The sequence below is a fragment of the Rhizophagus irregularis genome, chromosome 11, assembly GCF_026210795.1.
Source record: "Rhizophagus irregularis chromosome 11, complete sequence".
NCBI lineage: Eukaryota > Fungi > Glomeromycota > Glomeromycetes > Glomerales > Glomeraceae > Rhizophagus > Rhizophagus irregularis.
The window spans coordinates 4,864,198-4,879,455 of NC_089439.1; the positions used below are offsets into that span (position 1 = coordinate 4,864,198).

Sequence of the window (15,258 nt, forward strand, 5' to 3'; positions counted from 1 at the left end):
AACAAGTTAATAATTGACCACTAAAGATTCCTTCATTAAAATCATCAAAATTCTCACGAAATAATCCAATTAAAATTCATCAAATTGTTTTAAATCTGAAAATTTTATTTAGCTTTTCTAAATTCCCATTTAAATGAATTTTTATTTCACTCAGACCATCTTATTTTTTAAGATAACTTGATAATAGAACAGCAGGTAAATTAACGAACATTATGTGTAAAGCAACAATACTTTCAACAGTTGGTAAATAACATGAAATTTTGGTAAAATGAATTGCCTTAACAAAATTTTTTGAATATCTAATATTTAATGTTCAAAATACTATAATGAATATTTTTATAAGTAACTTTATCCGCGAATTATTTAATTTAGATATTGGTTATCACATGTTTAAATTTCCAATTTGAAAGAAAACAAAAAAAATTATTACGAAGGTTAGTACAGGATTGTGAAAGTACTATGAAAGTAGTTAAGAAACTTAAAATCAAACTGTATTTCCACAGACTAAGATAATTGTGCAAGAAATCGCACGTAAAAATGGTTGGGAAAAGTGAGATTTACGATTGATCAGATTATCTTCAATGTTTTTTAATTTTGTTAACTACTTTAATAAATTAGTGGTATGATGACTTTCCAAACACGTGACTACAGTGATTAGTGATTTCATAGTTTATCATCACAAAAAGTTCGTCACCTAGAATCGATTTATCATACAATTGAAATTCAAATTATTATTAAGAGGGAGTCGAGATGAATTAACAATTTAACATTAAAGAAATTTCATGAATTGTGTGATGATAAACCTAATACTGTTACTTTCATTGAAGTAAAAATTCTATCTTGGTGGATATATAAAATCCTTTTAATATGGCAATCTTTTTATATTTAGAGTCGAACTAAAAATAGTTTCGTCCAAATGCTGGTCCATATTTTGGTTCTGATCTCATAATACATTCATCAGATTCGCCGAACGGAGATTTTATATGAGTTGGTGCAGAAATCACGAAAAAAAAGATGAGACATTGAAGCAAACTTTACAATGGAAGATTTCGAAGTATTCTAAATCCTTTAAATATTGATTATTTGTAAATTTTGTTGAACATTCTTAGTTTAGTTTTATTCTTTTTGGCCGTTATAACATTTATAATGATAACTTTTCCCGATTCTGACCAATTTCTCTCTTGTAGGATTCTCTTTTTTTTTCTCCGAATTTCGATATAAACTGATTATCAAAAAATAATTCTTCCTAGTTACAAATAGGGTTCAGCCGGCACTATCAACCACGTGATTCCAGTTCTGACTAGAGTCAAGAAATTTCTGACTTGAGTGCGAGTTCAACTTGAGTTAACTCGAGTTACATAAGTGCAAATAGTTGTAACTTTACTACTTATGCATTTTTTTACGTGTAAACGTAAATAAATAATATGATGTTAAAATTATAGCAACTAGTGAGAATTTTAAGATTTACAATTTAGACATAATTATAATCTTTATTTCAACAAATTGTAATAATAAATAATAAATAAATTTTCTATAAAAAAAGAAAAATAAATAAAATAACTTAATAAAAACAGAAAAAAAAATAAAATAAAATAGAATAAAAATGATAAAAAATTTATTTAGTAAGATCTTCAGTTGCATCTTGTTTCCTTGGATTTATTGGATTACTTCTAAATCTTATATTGATACTGAATTGGCCAAAACAATTATTAAAAGCAATAATAGAAAACTTTTAATTGTACCTTTAAATTTCATTTATATCAAACTCATATTCTTTTGTAATATATTCTAAAGAAAAAAAACCAAGTAATTAATAAATTCCTTTACGTACTGATTAAAAAAAATAACTTAATACCTTTATTGCTGATTGATTCTTCAATAAGTTTATTATCTAAGATGATAATAATTATTAAATGTTAAAATGTTGTAAATATTGTCCAAATTTATATAAAAAATAATGTTTACATACTTGGTTTCATATTAAACATTATAATTGAGGGTGAACCAGTTAAAGTATTTAATGATCTGCTTGTATAAATTGCTTTTGGATGAGGTTTTTCATTAAAATCTCCAAGCATTTTTGATTTTATTAATTCTAGTCTTATTTCTTCAGCTTGATTAAAATATTTGGCATCAATTCCCATATTTGACCAAGAATTAAAAATTTCACAAACATCCGTTGCTGATGGCCCATTTCCCTACCATCCTCCCGTGTCAGCATTGAGTCCAATTCTTGATTTAAAGCCTCCTGATTCACAATTTACCAAATCAACACCCACTTCAAGCTTAGCTTTGACGCCATCAGTAGCATTTGCCGCAGCTTTTGCTCCAACTCCTGTACTTAAAACTTTAAGATCTGTATTTCATCACAGTATCTGTATACTGAACTACCAATCTTTACTTCTGAGGACATCTCGATATATTATAATATATTTGAAGTTTGGATTATTTTAGATTTTTTTTTCTTTAAGAGTGAAATATGTTTTTGAAGCTTTTAGTCTGAAAGGGTTCGTATTTGATATGCCTTTATATTAAAAAAAATTTTCTCTCATCGATCAATTAGGTTGATCCATTTACAATCCAATTTAGAATAATAGAACACGTTTTAATAAATTTTAAGAATCATTTAAGACCCGATTTGGTACGTCAGAAGAGTAAAGCCATTTAATGATAAATTTTGAAAAAAATATATCGTTAACGTAAAACGTGTTCTATACCGTTTTTTCTTAAAAATAAAACCTTCTATGAATTTAAGTGTTTAAGAACATATACGGCTTGTTTTGGAAAGCCTTACATTTGCGAATTTCTTAACCATTCACAGCTTATTTTGGAATAAGTTACGACTATTAATTTCACAAAATCTTCGTGAGAAGAAAAATTATAGCTAAATAACCTGTTACTTTCCAAGTAAAAAATATTCCTGTTATTGCATGTCAAGATTTGAGATGAATTATATTCTTTAGGAATAAAGTAAAATATCGTTGAAATAATCATGTGTTTTATCCATATCATTATGTTCCAGACTTACGATAGTTTCCATTCCTCAATAATCATATTTTACTATGGCTGAATCATTTATATTCTTTTTAATTTATATTTTATATGCCTGCAATTTTATAATCACAAAATTAAGCCCAATTTTCTTATATTTATTTAATTTCTATTTTTCTATATTTTCTAAATGTAATTTCCCTATCGCAATCATATGCTTGTGATTTAACGGCCTACTAATTTATAGCACCTCTATGTACCGATCGCTTATATACCGATAATGATAAATTTTTTATGTCCCGTTTCACAATTAATAGAAAAACTTCATTGTACCGATATTATATATAGTTTCACGATTTAACATGTACCGATACTTTTCTTTGTCCTTTTATAATTTTTTTTTTTAACGAATTTAACGAAGTCAAATTATTACTTCAGTATTTAGGAATAAAGAAAAATTACAAAAAAGGAAATGATCTACATTATATAAAAGAATACGATCGAACTACACTAACTCGCTTAGGGCAATTGATATTTATTACGTAATATAAGTTTCCTGTATGTAAGATATAGTGTAACCAATTAAATTAAAATATTAAGATCACATGATTGTTCATTAAGTATAACGTAAGATTTTTGCTAATATCACTGCCCTTACCACCGATAAATATTTACCCCGTATTACATTTCATTTATTTTGTAAAACGTCTCCCGGTTTTTGTGAAGACACAATATTTAAGTCATAAGAAACTATTATAATAGATTTGCATACTTTCACCTGCGGGAATGTTAACTGAAATGACTTTTTTTTTTTGACGTTAACTTATTTTAAATTAGAAGTTTTAACCGTTTATTATCTTTTATATGCAAATAAAAAAAATTATCTGATTCAGATTCGGTTAATAAGCGTTTATCGCGTTATAAAATATAGTTCAAATATTTATTTATACGTGTGGTGGAAATTTTTTGTGGGTAAATGATGTTGTCGACGAAATCACGTGTGGTAGTAAAGTGTACAGTGTAAGAACTTGAAATGTTTTCTTATTTTTTCATTATTGTTCAGGAATATGGGGAAATGACCAAGCTAAAAAAAAAAACTTTAATTTGAATTTTTAATTTATTTATTTTATTTATTTATTTAGATCTAGAGTAATTACAAAAAGTAATTTGAATTTCTAATACTATTAAAAACATTTTTTATTCAAATTTTAATTAACAAGTGATATTTAAATAATCAAAAATATGCAATTTAAACCGAATTGATGTTTCACAATTTAATCGATTGTCTCCTCTTCGTTTTTCTTCGATTTGTCATGAAATGTGCTTTTTCAAATTTTTCGATATGAGCAAATAATCTTCTAGGCTGTTTTCTCTATTAAATTATTCTTATGGTGCTATATAAAATAAATGTATTTTCCATCTTATAATCTCATTCATATAAATTTATGATATAAATCACAAAATCCTTTAGCAACTAATACAGAATGGGTGCAGTATTTATATAGAGAGAAAATTGAATTTTTACCCTTTTATATTATAAATATTAATGATGAGTTCTATTATTCTGCTTCTGCTCCATATTAAATTTAACGATTAAATAAACGTAATTTCAATCTAGTAAACGTAATTTAAAATTTTTGATAATGTATAAGGAACAATGGTTATTTTCTATTTTAATTATACCAAGTGAAGTTAAAAAGATTACGCTAATAAAGCCTTGAATAAGGATAGAAACAATACAAACTTCGCACAATAACTAAAACGTGTTCCTTGGACAATTTTCTCGTAAATTAGTATATCTTCCCGTATTGTATAACTATCATTGAACAGCTGTTCTAGAGGATCTATGTCTACAAAACAATTGATTAATGAGTTTTTAAGAGAGCAAAGGTAGTAAAAAAGAATTGCCCAAAGTTGAACCTGTTTCCTGGTCGGGGTGTTAAAATATCATCCGAGGTTCCTAACCGTGTTATCCTGCAGCCGCCGATGATAATGCTTATAACTATTTCCGTTTAGCGTGACATGTTCTTCACCCTAATTATCTTCACCATCATCAACCTGATTATCTTCTTCAGGCACCTGTTCATCATGCTCTTCTAAAAATGTTATAATATAGTTTATATCATATACAAAAAAAAATGTATTTCTATACACTTCTAGACCCTAGACACAAAGAATGAACTTCTACCTTGATCCAGTAATTCTTAACGCGTCAATACTCCTGTTAATTCTTGCTTCAAAACCAAATGAGGTGAATCTATAATGATGTGAGTATAATCTTCAAGAGGTCGACCCAAATCTCCTCCCCAGAATCCATTTAATTCTCCTGCTGTGAATTTGTCAGGTTATCGCCTCAGCAAGAATGAGATTTATAATAGCATCATCCGGTTCATTGGGCATCTCAGTTTTCCATAGGACTATATCTTACCAGTATCTTACCCTATGAGGAAGTTAACATCATTCCCAGTATTCACTCAAATGACATTCTTTCCCGGTCTTGTATGAAGATGGCAAGTCAACTCAATGTTCTCCATGATTCTGTACTTGTTACCCATAATTAATAAAAGCTACATATTTATATTCTGATTTTCAAAACTTCCACTTTCCAAATTAGTCACTACGGTTAATAATATAGAGAATCATATCTCTTTTGGTACTTTCATAAGAAATAAAGTTTGTAGACATTAACAATTGCAAAGTTTTCACGGACCTACAACACTTTATTCTGCTGGATGACCTTGAAGCACTTATTTGTTTTTATTCCAGAAAACGTCTAGTATTTCTTCAAAAAATCTTCTTTGTTCACATATGTAAGATAAAACTAATACCAAAAAAAGATTGCCAACTTGCTGCGGCAAGAAGCTAGCACAGATATTTGTGAATAATGTTATGTACAGACCGGGTGAGAGGCGATAATTTATATGAAAAGAGTATGTCCAAAGATTGTTGACATTTCTGTTGAATATTGAGAATGATTTCTTTGTCCTTATAACTAATGCGAAATTCTTTTGTATTCCATCAAGAATTATTTCAGTGATCACGATTTTTCTAGGAAATTAAGGTTTAAGTCATGCGAAAACTGAAGCAAACAGCAAACTACAAACACGATATCAGAAAAACATGCAAGTATCGTCACAATCACCGTACTTCCAAAATTTTCATATATGATATATTGATTCCTGGAAACATGTGTTGTGTTATATTATGTACCTGAAATACAATATTCTTACAAAGAAGAAATATGTGACGTTGATTATGTTGAAGCTATACAACTTATATAGGTTACACAGAATTTTCATATTCAGACTCAAAGGCTGCAAAATACATTTTTCTACACATCAACGAATATAATATTGGAAGCTGCTGGTAACTTATTCAAAATCACAATTTAGAAATGTTTATGTCATGTTGAATTATTAAGATATAGACATATTATTTGTTCCCATACCCTGATTTGAAATGAAGCATTCAATAATAGACTTTATTTATGCCATACACTGTCATTAATATAATATATAGTCTCTATTCTCATGAATTACGAAATACTATATAAGACTATATTGTCCCGTGTTGTTTTTTGAATCTGTATTCTGTAAAACTAATCTCATTTGATATCATGACCAGATTACCAGATTATCAACATTTTACGGTAAAGGCGATGTGATAGTTATTTCTGATTGTTATTGATGAGTCACATGAGTCACAATTAGAGATCTAGATTTTACCGATCTATAGATGATAAAAGTAGCTTCACATGATGATAGATAGATAGTATCCTATAATTATTAATAAAGACTGATATTTTACCAATTGTTCTCTATATATTTTTGTTGTAGTACTGACAGACAATTCCAGAAATATATTTTGTAATAAAATCTTTTAATTTACCCTATATTTTATTTTTGTTTATACAAAACTATTCCAGTTAAGATAACAACATGTGAACTATAAGGGAGTAAATCATATTAATCATGCATTATAAGCCACAATTATACATCATTAGTCATCATTAAGCTAACTCATATTATTAGATTAGATGTAATAAATGTGACTCATACATGATCTTGATTTTTTTTATGAATCATAATAAATTATTATTAGTCACATAAAATTTTACAAGTATATATATACCCTTAAATTTTCTCAAGGAAAAATCAAATTTTCAAATTTTTCAATCAAATATTAAATCCAAATTTCTATCAAATATTTTTCAAACACACACAAGTTTCAATCAAATATTAAATCTGAATTTTCTATACAAATATTTTTTCAAACAAATTTCAAAAATGTCTTATCAATTGTGTCCTAACATCATCAATACTGTTCTCAATGAAATCCCCCTCAACAAATGCTACCATCAACCAACTGAATCAACCTTTCAATATCTACCATCATTTGCCATATATATTTACATTCTTTTTATTATTTTACTCATGTCTACTGATATTATCAAGCATATAATTATCCTAATTCTTCTTTCATTAAAACTCTCTTGTGCTGTTACAACCTTCCTTCTTACCCGACTTCTTTCATTTCCCAATGTATTACATTCTTTTGAACATTTATTATTCTCTCTATTATTATCACTTCTTCTTTATTTATTATCTATATTATTATCAATCCTTCTCCATTTTCTTTATTTTCTCAATTGCATAATTTATATTCTTCTTTTTTCTTATCTATTTTGTAAATACTATTCTACTTTAATCCCACAGTAGTTTAGTCATCTTTTTCTTCTATTATTTTCAATTGACATATTTTTCAAAATTATCTTATATTATGTAGCTAGGTCCATTGCTTACCAAATATAGCATGGAGACATAATCTTTACCCTTTGGTCAACTTGGGATTACTTGGCCATTCTTAGATAGATAATTTTTACAAGGGGATCGTTTGCATCGCCCTTAATTGGTGTCAGAGAGATCCTTTGTCTTGTAAAAATTTACCCTTTCTTGATCATTTGACCATTCTTAGACAGATAAATTTTACAAGGGGATCGTTTGCATCGCCCTTAATTGGTGTCAGAGAGATCCTTTGTCTTGTAAACATTTATCTTTCTTTGGTCATTTGATCTATCTCATGTGATTTCATTCTTCACATGTGATACCCTTTATTTTATTCTTTTGTTGAGTTCTTTCCTTAATAACTTATTAACTCAACAATTATCCATCGCCGTTGGTTCCACAATTTCTGTGTCCAAGTTCAATTCTTGGAGGTGATTTTCTTACTTGCTAATTAGTTTGTTTTCAGTTTTCCATTGGGTTTGGTATAGTGTCTTCCTGTTTGTTAATTTATTTCTCTATTCATTATAATCCAGAGTGTTGTGAAACAATTTGATTTGCCACATATATGTAGTATTTTTTTGCGCAAATAATTTTATTTTGTTATTTTAACATGATGACAGAATGAAGGTACAACATCACGTATCACTCTAAAATAAATAAATGTCAAAAGTGATGGTTTTGAGGTTGACATTGAAGGTAAGATTATTGCTGTCTTAATTATTATAATTTAATTCAAAAATGCAACAATCAACATATTATTGAAACATATGATCATTACTTTTATTTGCTTTTCTTAATTCAATATATTCTGTCTTTTAACCTTCCCATGCACACTCTTAAAAATAATTGGATTTTAAAACAAAAATCGAATTTAGTTATTATACTGCATGATTATAATATCGAAAAAAAAATTATAGAATTATAAAGGTATCAAACAACCATTGACGTTCAAATAAAATCTTTTTATTTTTGTTAAATTCAATGAAACTATAGTATTATTACAAAATACAACAATAGTTGCATTCCTGATTTCCAAACACCCATTCCGGGTCAAGCATAGATTGTTGTGAAATTCTATGATGATTAAACAGCGTTTACCATAGGTACTTTTGGTATTTGATACCATGTAATAGTTATTGAGTTTAACTCAGGTAAATATTTTATAAAGAGTACCCGAGTACCCACCCGCTGTACATGAAGTTTTTATTGGGCCATAATCAATAGAAAGTATTTTTTTTTTAGATCATTTTTTGCATCGCCCTTGAGACACCACTACCTGCCTCATTTTATATAGCGAATTGACTGTTCTTATAATGTTTTTTTTTATTATATACTGGAGGATAAAAAATAAATACAAAGGTTCAGACCAGCGCCCGTACATGTAAAAATAAATACAGCTCCTATAGAGCGCTTCGTAGAAGCAAAAGCTTGGGACTTTGCTCATGATACATGATTTAACGACTGACCCATGCTATGCTAAGACTTAACTACAGTATCTGACTTTTCCGCAAGACTGCCCAATGATCTACACTTTTTATTCCTCAAAATTAACAGCTGAATCCGCCTTTTGTGGCTCTTCCAATAACCAGATAATATGACCAAGAACCTTCTCAACCATGTCTTTCATACCTGCACAACAAACAGAGGTGGCTTTGACAATTTAAACGATAGTCCCTTCAGCATCTTGCGTACATTCCATGAAAGTACCATTTCTTCGCATTTGTTACGATCCCCATACTTTATCAAACCCATGTCCATTATCCATTTCATTTGACCTAGTGATGAATCCAATTGTATGATAGCTTGTGCAAAACCCTGCTTAAGGTCATCTTTTTTGACCTCAATTAGACTGATAATTCTCCTGGTCGTACATGATTCAATACCATAGTCAAGATTCCCACGCCCATTTTTTCTCTTGATTAGCTTCTCTTGTACTTGGACTTGATCCTTGAACGGGTAAGTTGCAGAGACGAGATAAGTATACGAGTAGATACTTTTGGTGGCCTCATGGGATACGTCAATAGGAGTTGTTGCAACTCGAGTCTCAATTCATCAAAAAGTTTATGCAACACTTCTTTATATTTCTCATTCTTTGTGTTGACACATCCACAAAACGGGATACATGTTAATGTTAGGGTTCAGATCATTACTTCGTTGAAGGGCTTTGAGGGAGTCTCAATGAGTACAGTAATCTTTGAAGCTGCTTTTTGACACGAACAGCTGAAACATTTCACGAAGGTCTTGATCAGTCCTAGGTGAATATTTTCCGCTGTAATTTAGCATGTTAAGTACTACTCCATCATTCTCGAGTGCTGGTGTCTGATTTATAGCACGTATGGAGTTTTTGGGAGCTTCAAGAGTTGCATATTTAATATTCATGGTCAACTTGAAACTCTTCATCTGTTTTGGACTAACGATGACATCAAACTCTGTAGTGCAACAACCAGGTTAAGAGTTAAGACAGTAAGTAATTTGACGTGAAAAATCATTTCCCGAGGAAACAGTTTCATAACCTGAAGATTTCACTGACAACCCATTGGCCAAATTTCTTGGCAAAACTTTATACGTACCATGAGCTGACTTGTTTTATTTAACTTTCCATAAATTCTATTTTTAATCTACTTTATAAGCTTTATTTAAACTTTCCTAAAAAATATTCATTTACACCATATTTTTTTACTCCACTTTATTATATCAATCATGTTGTTAGGGCAGTGACATTTATTACGTAATATTTTAGGGGTGGGAGGGTATTTAAAGGTCATATAACATATAAGTGTAACGTAAGATTTTTCATATTACATGGGGTGGGGGAGTATGGCCGTATGGGCTTATAGTAAATGGATATTATGTAATAAATGTCACTGTCCTTATTGTTATGTCCTAATAAAAATGTCGGTCTATGAAAATCTGCATGATCTTATTGGGCTGAACGATAATTCATAATTATTTATTATTTTAAATTAATTCGAATGTGTATATAATTGGTGGTAAGATTTATTTCTAAGAACCAGAAGGCTGAAAAAATTTCATTTACTTTGGGTAAGGGAAATCACGTGAATAATTTTTCACTGACGGTCACATTTTCCCAAAAGTATTGAGGGTGTTCTTCTTTGGATAATATTATGGAAGAAGAATACCCACTTCAACGAGGTTCCCATAATCTTAACTTGCAAATGTTTAGTATGTTTAGCATTCAATTCTTGATAATGTAAAGTTTTACCATGGGTCAATATTTTATTCATCTATAACTATCTTATTAGTTCAATATAAAATAACCATTTAAATAGATACTTTATTTAAAGAAATATATATATATATATCAAAAATATTAAGCTAACTAAATATAATTTTCAACTATTTAAATTCCTAAGTATATTTTTTTCTTCCAATATCAAACCTTTTAATTATACCTTTTGCTTTATATTCTTGTAAAAATACATTTAATCTTTTCCGTAGCTTTACATACTGTTGTAGTTGCTGACTTCTCCTTATGAAAAAATAGCCTATATTTAAATGTAATAACATAGAATTTCTATCATTCCAATTATCAAGAAATAATTTTAAATATTTCAAATTAAGATACAAAACCTTAAATTCAGTAGAAAATTTAAACTTAAATAAACTAATTGGTGAAAATTTCAATACTTCAAATAATTTATTCCATTTAATAGTATGATCAATAATTTCCAAACTAATTAAAGATTGACAGTTAATTAATAAATTCTTGAATTCTGTAATATTCTCTTTATACAATGTTAACTCAAGAAATTTAAGATATGGACATTTTTGATAAATTTTCTGGATAAGTTTTCCATTATCATCAGGATTATATTGATGATATTGATAAATAATAGAGATTTCAATGAGATTTCCTTTTGTACTATCAATTATATTTTTACAAATATTTGCTGGAACATCTACTACTTTTAAAGATTTTAAAGATTTTAAAAGAGGAAAAGTTCCTTTTACTAAATAATTCAAATATATTCTATCAGTAAAATTTATTATTTCTAGACTTACTAAATTTATTAAATATGAAAAAAATTTTGGGACAGGAATCCAACTTATTTTCAAATATTGGACAGTATCTGCACATTTTATTATTGATTCTTCAAGTGTTTTGCAAAATAGTTCATCCCTCGGCATTTTTGAGTTGAGGTTGAGACTGATTCTTTTTAGGTTTTTTTGAACTTTAATTAATCTATTAATTCCATGATTACTGATATTGTCGTACTTATAATTAAATATCAATTGTTTAATTGATGTATTCATTATAGCCAATCTTTCCAAAATATTGCTATTGGTATAATCACAATCAAGATATTCAAGTTTTGAAAAGCAATGTTCAGAACCTAAAATATGACACAAGTTTATTTTTGGGATAGAAAGAGAAACAAATTTTGTTTCACTATTAATAAACAATTTCATTATTTCATTTCCTATAATAGATTTTTTAGACATTTCAAAATTTTTTACAAAAACATTTTCCATTATATTTTCTAGGACATATAAATTTAAATGCCTCCAAAAACTAATATAATTAAATAAAGGTCGTTGATATATTTCTTTAAAAAGATCAATTCCTTGATACTTTAAATTATTTCTTGATTCTTCTGATAAATGTGAAAGTATTACATTAAATAGAATATTGCATACTTTATAGGATATGTAACCTTTCTTATTAGAAGGATTCTGCCATAAAATTGGCACTGTCAATCTACACCAAGTTCTATTGATTAAAAGACATGAATATAAAGATTTTGTATCGTCTTGTAATTCTTTCAATATTAGTACAATTATGTCATTGCATAGCCATAACATTTTTTCTGACATTTTTTTTTCAAAGGAAAGAAAATGACGGATGGCGTAAAAAATGTGTACGACTATTAATTATTTACTTATTAATAAGGATCTGATTTGATTTAGACAAATTAAGTAAGGCCGTATGTACAATTTTATTATGGTACTCGAGGACTTGCTTTTTCGGTTAGTCAAAATCCTATTTGTCACACATTATTGTTTCATGTGATCACGTGTTGGTCGATGTCAAATTAGTGAAATCTATTTATAGACGGGACGAAAATGAAATATACCGTGATTACCGTCATGCATATCTTATAATTGTTTTTCGGTTTTTTTAATAATACTGTACTAGTAAATGAAAAATTCAAATATAAAATTATTAAGATTACGCTACTTAATAAAATTTATTTGAACGTCATATGATAATACCCAAGATATAGTAAATAATTTATTTAATATATACAACTTCTTGTTATATAAATATATAACAGAATTAAATAAATAACATATACCCTATATTATTAAATAAAGAATTTTTTAATAAAGAATTTAGTTAGTTTAAATTATATGTAAATATTATATGAATATGATAGACGGAATTACTTACGATCTAAAATATTTGAATAATTTTTTAAATAAAATGTAAGTATTATATAAATATAATAGAATTAAATAAATAACCTATAACTTAAAAGAAAAAAATTACAAAATAATTATTTAAATAAAGAATTTAGTTAGTTTAAATTATATGCAAATATTGTATAAATATAATAATAGAATTACTTACTATCTAAAATATTTGAATAATATTTTTAAATAAAGAATTTAGTTAGTTTAAATTATATATAAATATTATAATATTATATAAATATAATAGAATTAAGTAAATAACATACTCCCTATATTATTAAATAAATAATTTTTTAAAGAATTTAGTTGGTTTAAATTATATGTAAATATTATATAAATATTATAGATTATGTAAATAACTTACACCCTGTAGTATTATTAATTATTAATTATTAAGTATAATAATTATGAAGTAAAGTAATTATAATTAATTAGATAAAATATTATAATTGTTGTATATAAGAATTAAGTATATACATTAACTTACAATCTAATTATTTAAATAAATATTATTATTAGTCGTAATCATTAACAAGAAAATTTAGTTATTTAAATATCATGTAAAATACAATAAAAAAAAAATAGCTATTAACTTACTAACTATAATAATATTAATAATAAAATAAATTATTTGGTTATATAAAATAATAGAAGTAAGTAATTTAATTATCATTCCGATTATAATATAACCTATTACTTACGAGCTAATATAGTAAAATAATTTTTAGAAATAGTTTAAAAATTTTAAATTATATGTTTATAATTTACAAGCTGTTTAATAATTTTCTTACCTTTATCTTTCTCAAATTTTGAAACTAGTTTCATTATATTGCAAATTTGGTTTGAAAAAAATTTTAGAGCAATTTCATTTTTTATTAGATACCTATATTCATATTATATGTTTTTACCTTCATCGTTACTTTGAGTACTTTGAGCCATTACTAATAATTTTATTGGAATTCTTCCTAAAAAATAGGGTGAAGCAAAATGTAGATACCAATTTTCAGGTTTTAGTTCCAGATAGGCGTTAAAGTATGGCAAGCCGACTAAACTATCAGGTATTGGGTGGGTGATAAATCAAGCATGGATTGACAAAATGTTACACCGTGCCTGACATTTTACCTGTTCATACTTTAGTACTTGATCTTCATCTTTCCGTGCTTGATATTTATCTGTACGTGCTTGATGGTTTTATCCGACCATGCTTGACAATTTTATCCGTCCATGCTTGACAATTTTATCCGTCCGTGCTTTATGTTTTTATTCATCCGTGCTTGATATTTTTGTCCGTCTGTGCTTGATGTTTTTGTCCAACCGTGTTTGATTTAATCCAACTATACTCGATAATTTTATCTTTGTCAAAAATTAGTTTCTTTGTCAGCACAGGGTTGATATTTTGTCGGTCACATGTTTTTAAGTTTAGCGTAGTTTTAAAAAAAATTTTTTTTTATTGGCTTTTTTTTTTATAAAACAAATTTTGTAGAGAATTAGAATTTTTATTTTTAATATAGGCAAAGGCTTTGTTTGATAGAATTTCTTTGGGAATTTTTTTAATAAAAAGATTTTTTTTGATAAAAAATTTCGTTAGAAAATTTTAGTTTTTTTTTGATGGATAATACTTTTATTTAATAGAAATTTCATTGGAGAAATTTTTTTTAATAAGGTATTTTTTTTTTGACATACTTAATTTGTTGGAACAATTTTTTTTAACAGGAGAGATTTTTTTTTGATAGAGAATTCATTGAGAATTTTTTTTTATTGTAGAAAATTATTTGAAGAATTTTTTTAATAGGGAAGATTTTTTTTTTGATAGATGATTTCGTTAGAAAATTTTTTTAACAAGTGAGATTTTTTTTTTGATAGAGAATTTCGTTAAGAATTTTTTTTTAATAGGAGGGAGTTTTCCTTGATAAAGAATTTCTTTTGGGAATTTTTTTTTAATAGATGGTAAGAATCTTTGAATTTTTCTTTAATCGGAGATATTTTTTTTTGATTGAGAATTTCATTAAAGAATTGTTTGTTAAATTTTTTTTTATTTTTTGATGGA

At 27.0% G+C, this 15,258-nt stretch overlaps 2 protein-coding genes across 2 annotated transcripts; both read right to left on the bottom strand.

Moving 5' to 3' along the window:
* Positions 1-1,744: 1,744 nt before the first annotated feature.
* OCT59_003523 (uncharacterized protein) lies at positions 1,745-2,144 on the bottom strand (the record flags this gene model as incomplete). Its single annotated transcript, XM_066145668.1, has 3 exons — positions 1,745-1,788; positions 1,856-1,891; positions 1,970-2,144. 3 exons carry the CDS (start codon positions 2,142-2,144, stop codon positions 1,745-1,747), a joined length of 255 nt encoding a protein of 84 aa, XP_065996365.1.
* An 8,892-nt stretch (positions 2,145-11,036) lies between these two features.
* OCT59_003524 (uncharacterized protein) lies at positions 11,037-12,611 on the bottom strand (the record flags this gene model as incomplete). Its single annotated transcript, XM_066145669.1, has 1 exon — positions 11,037-12,611. One exon carries the CDS (start codon positions 12,609-12,611, stop codon positions 11,145-11,147), a length of 1,467 nt encoding a protein of 488 aa, XP_065996366.1. The 3' UTR covers positions 11,037-11,144.
* Between the last annotated feature and the right edge of the window lie 2,647 nt (positions 12,612-15,258).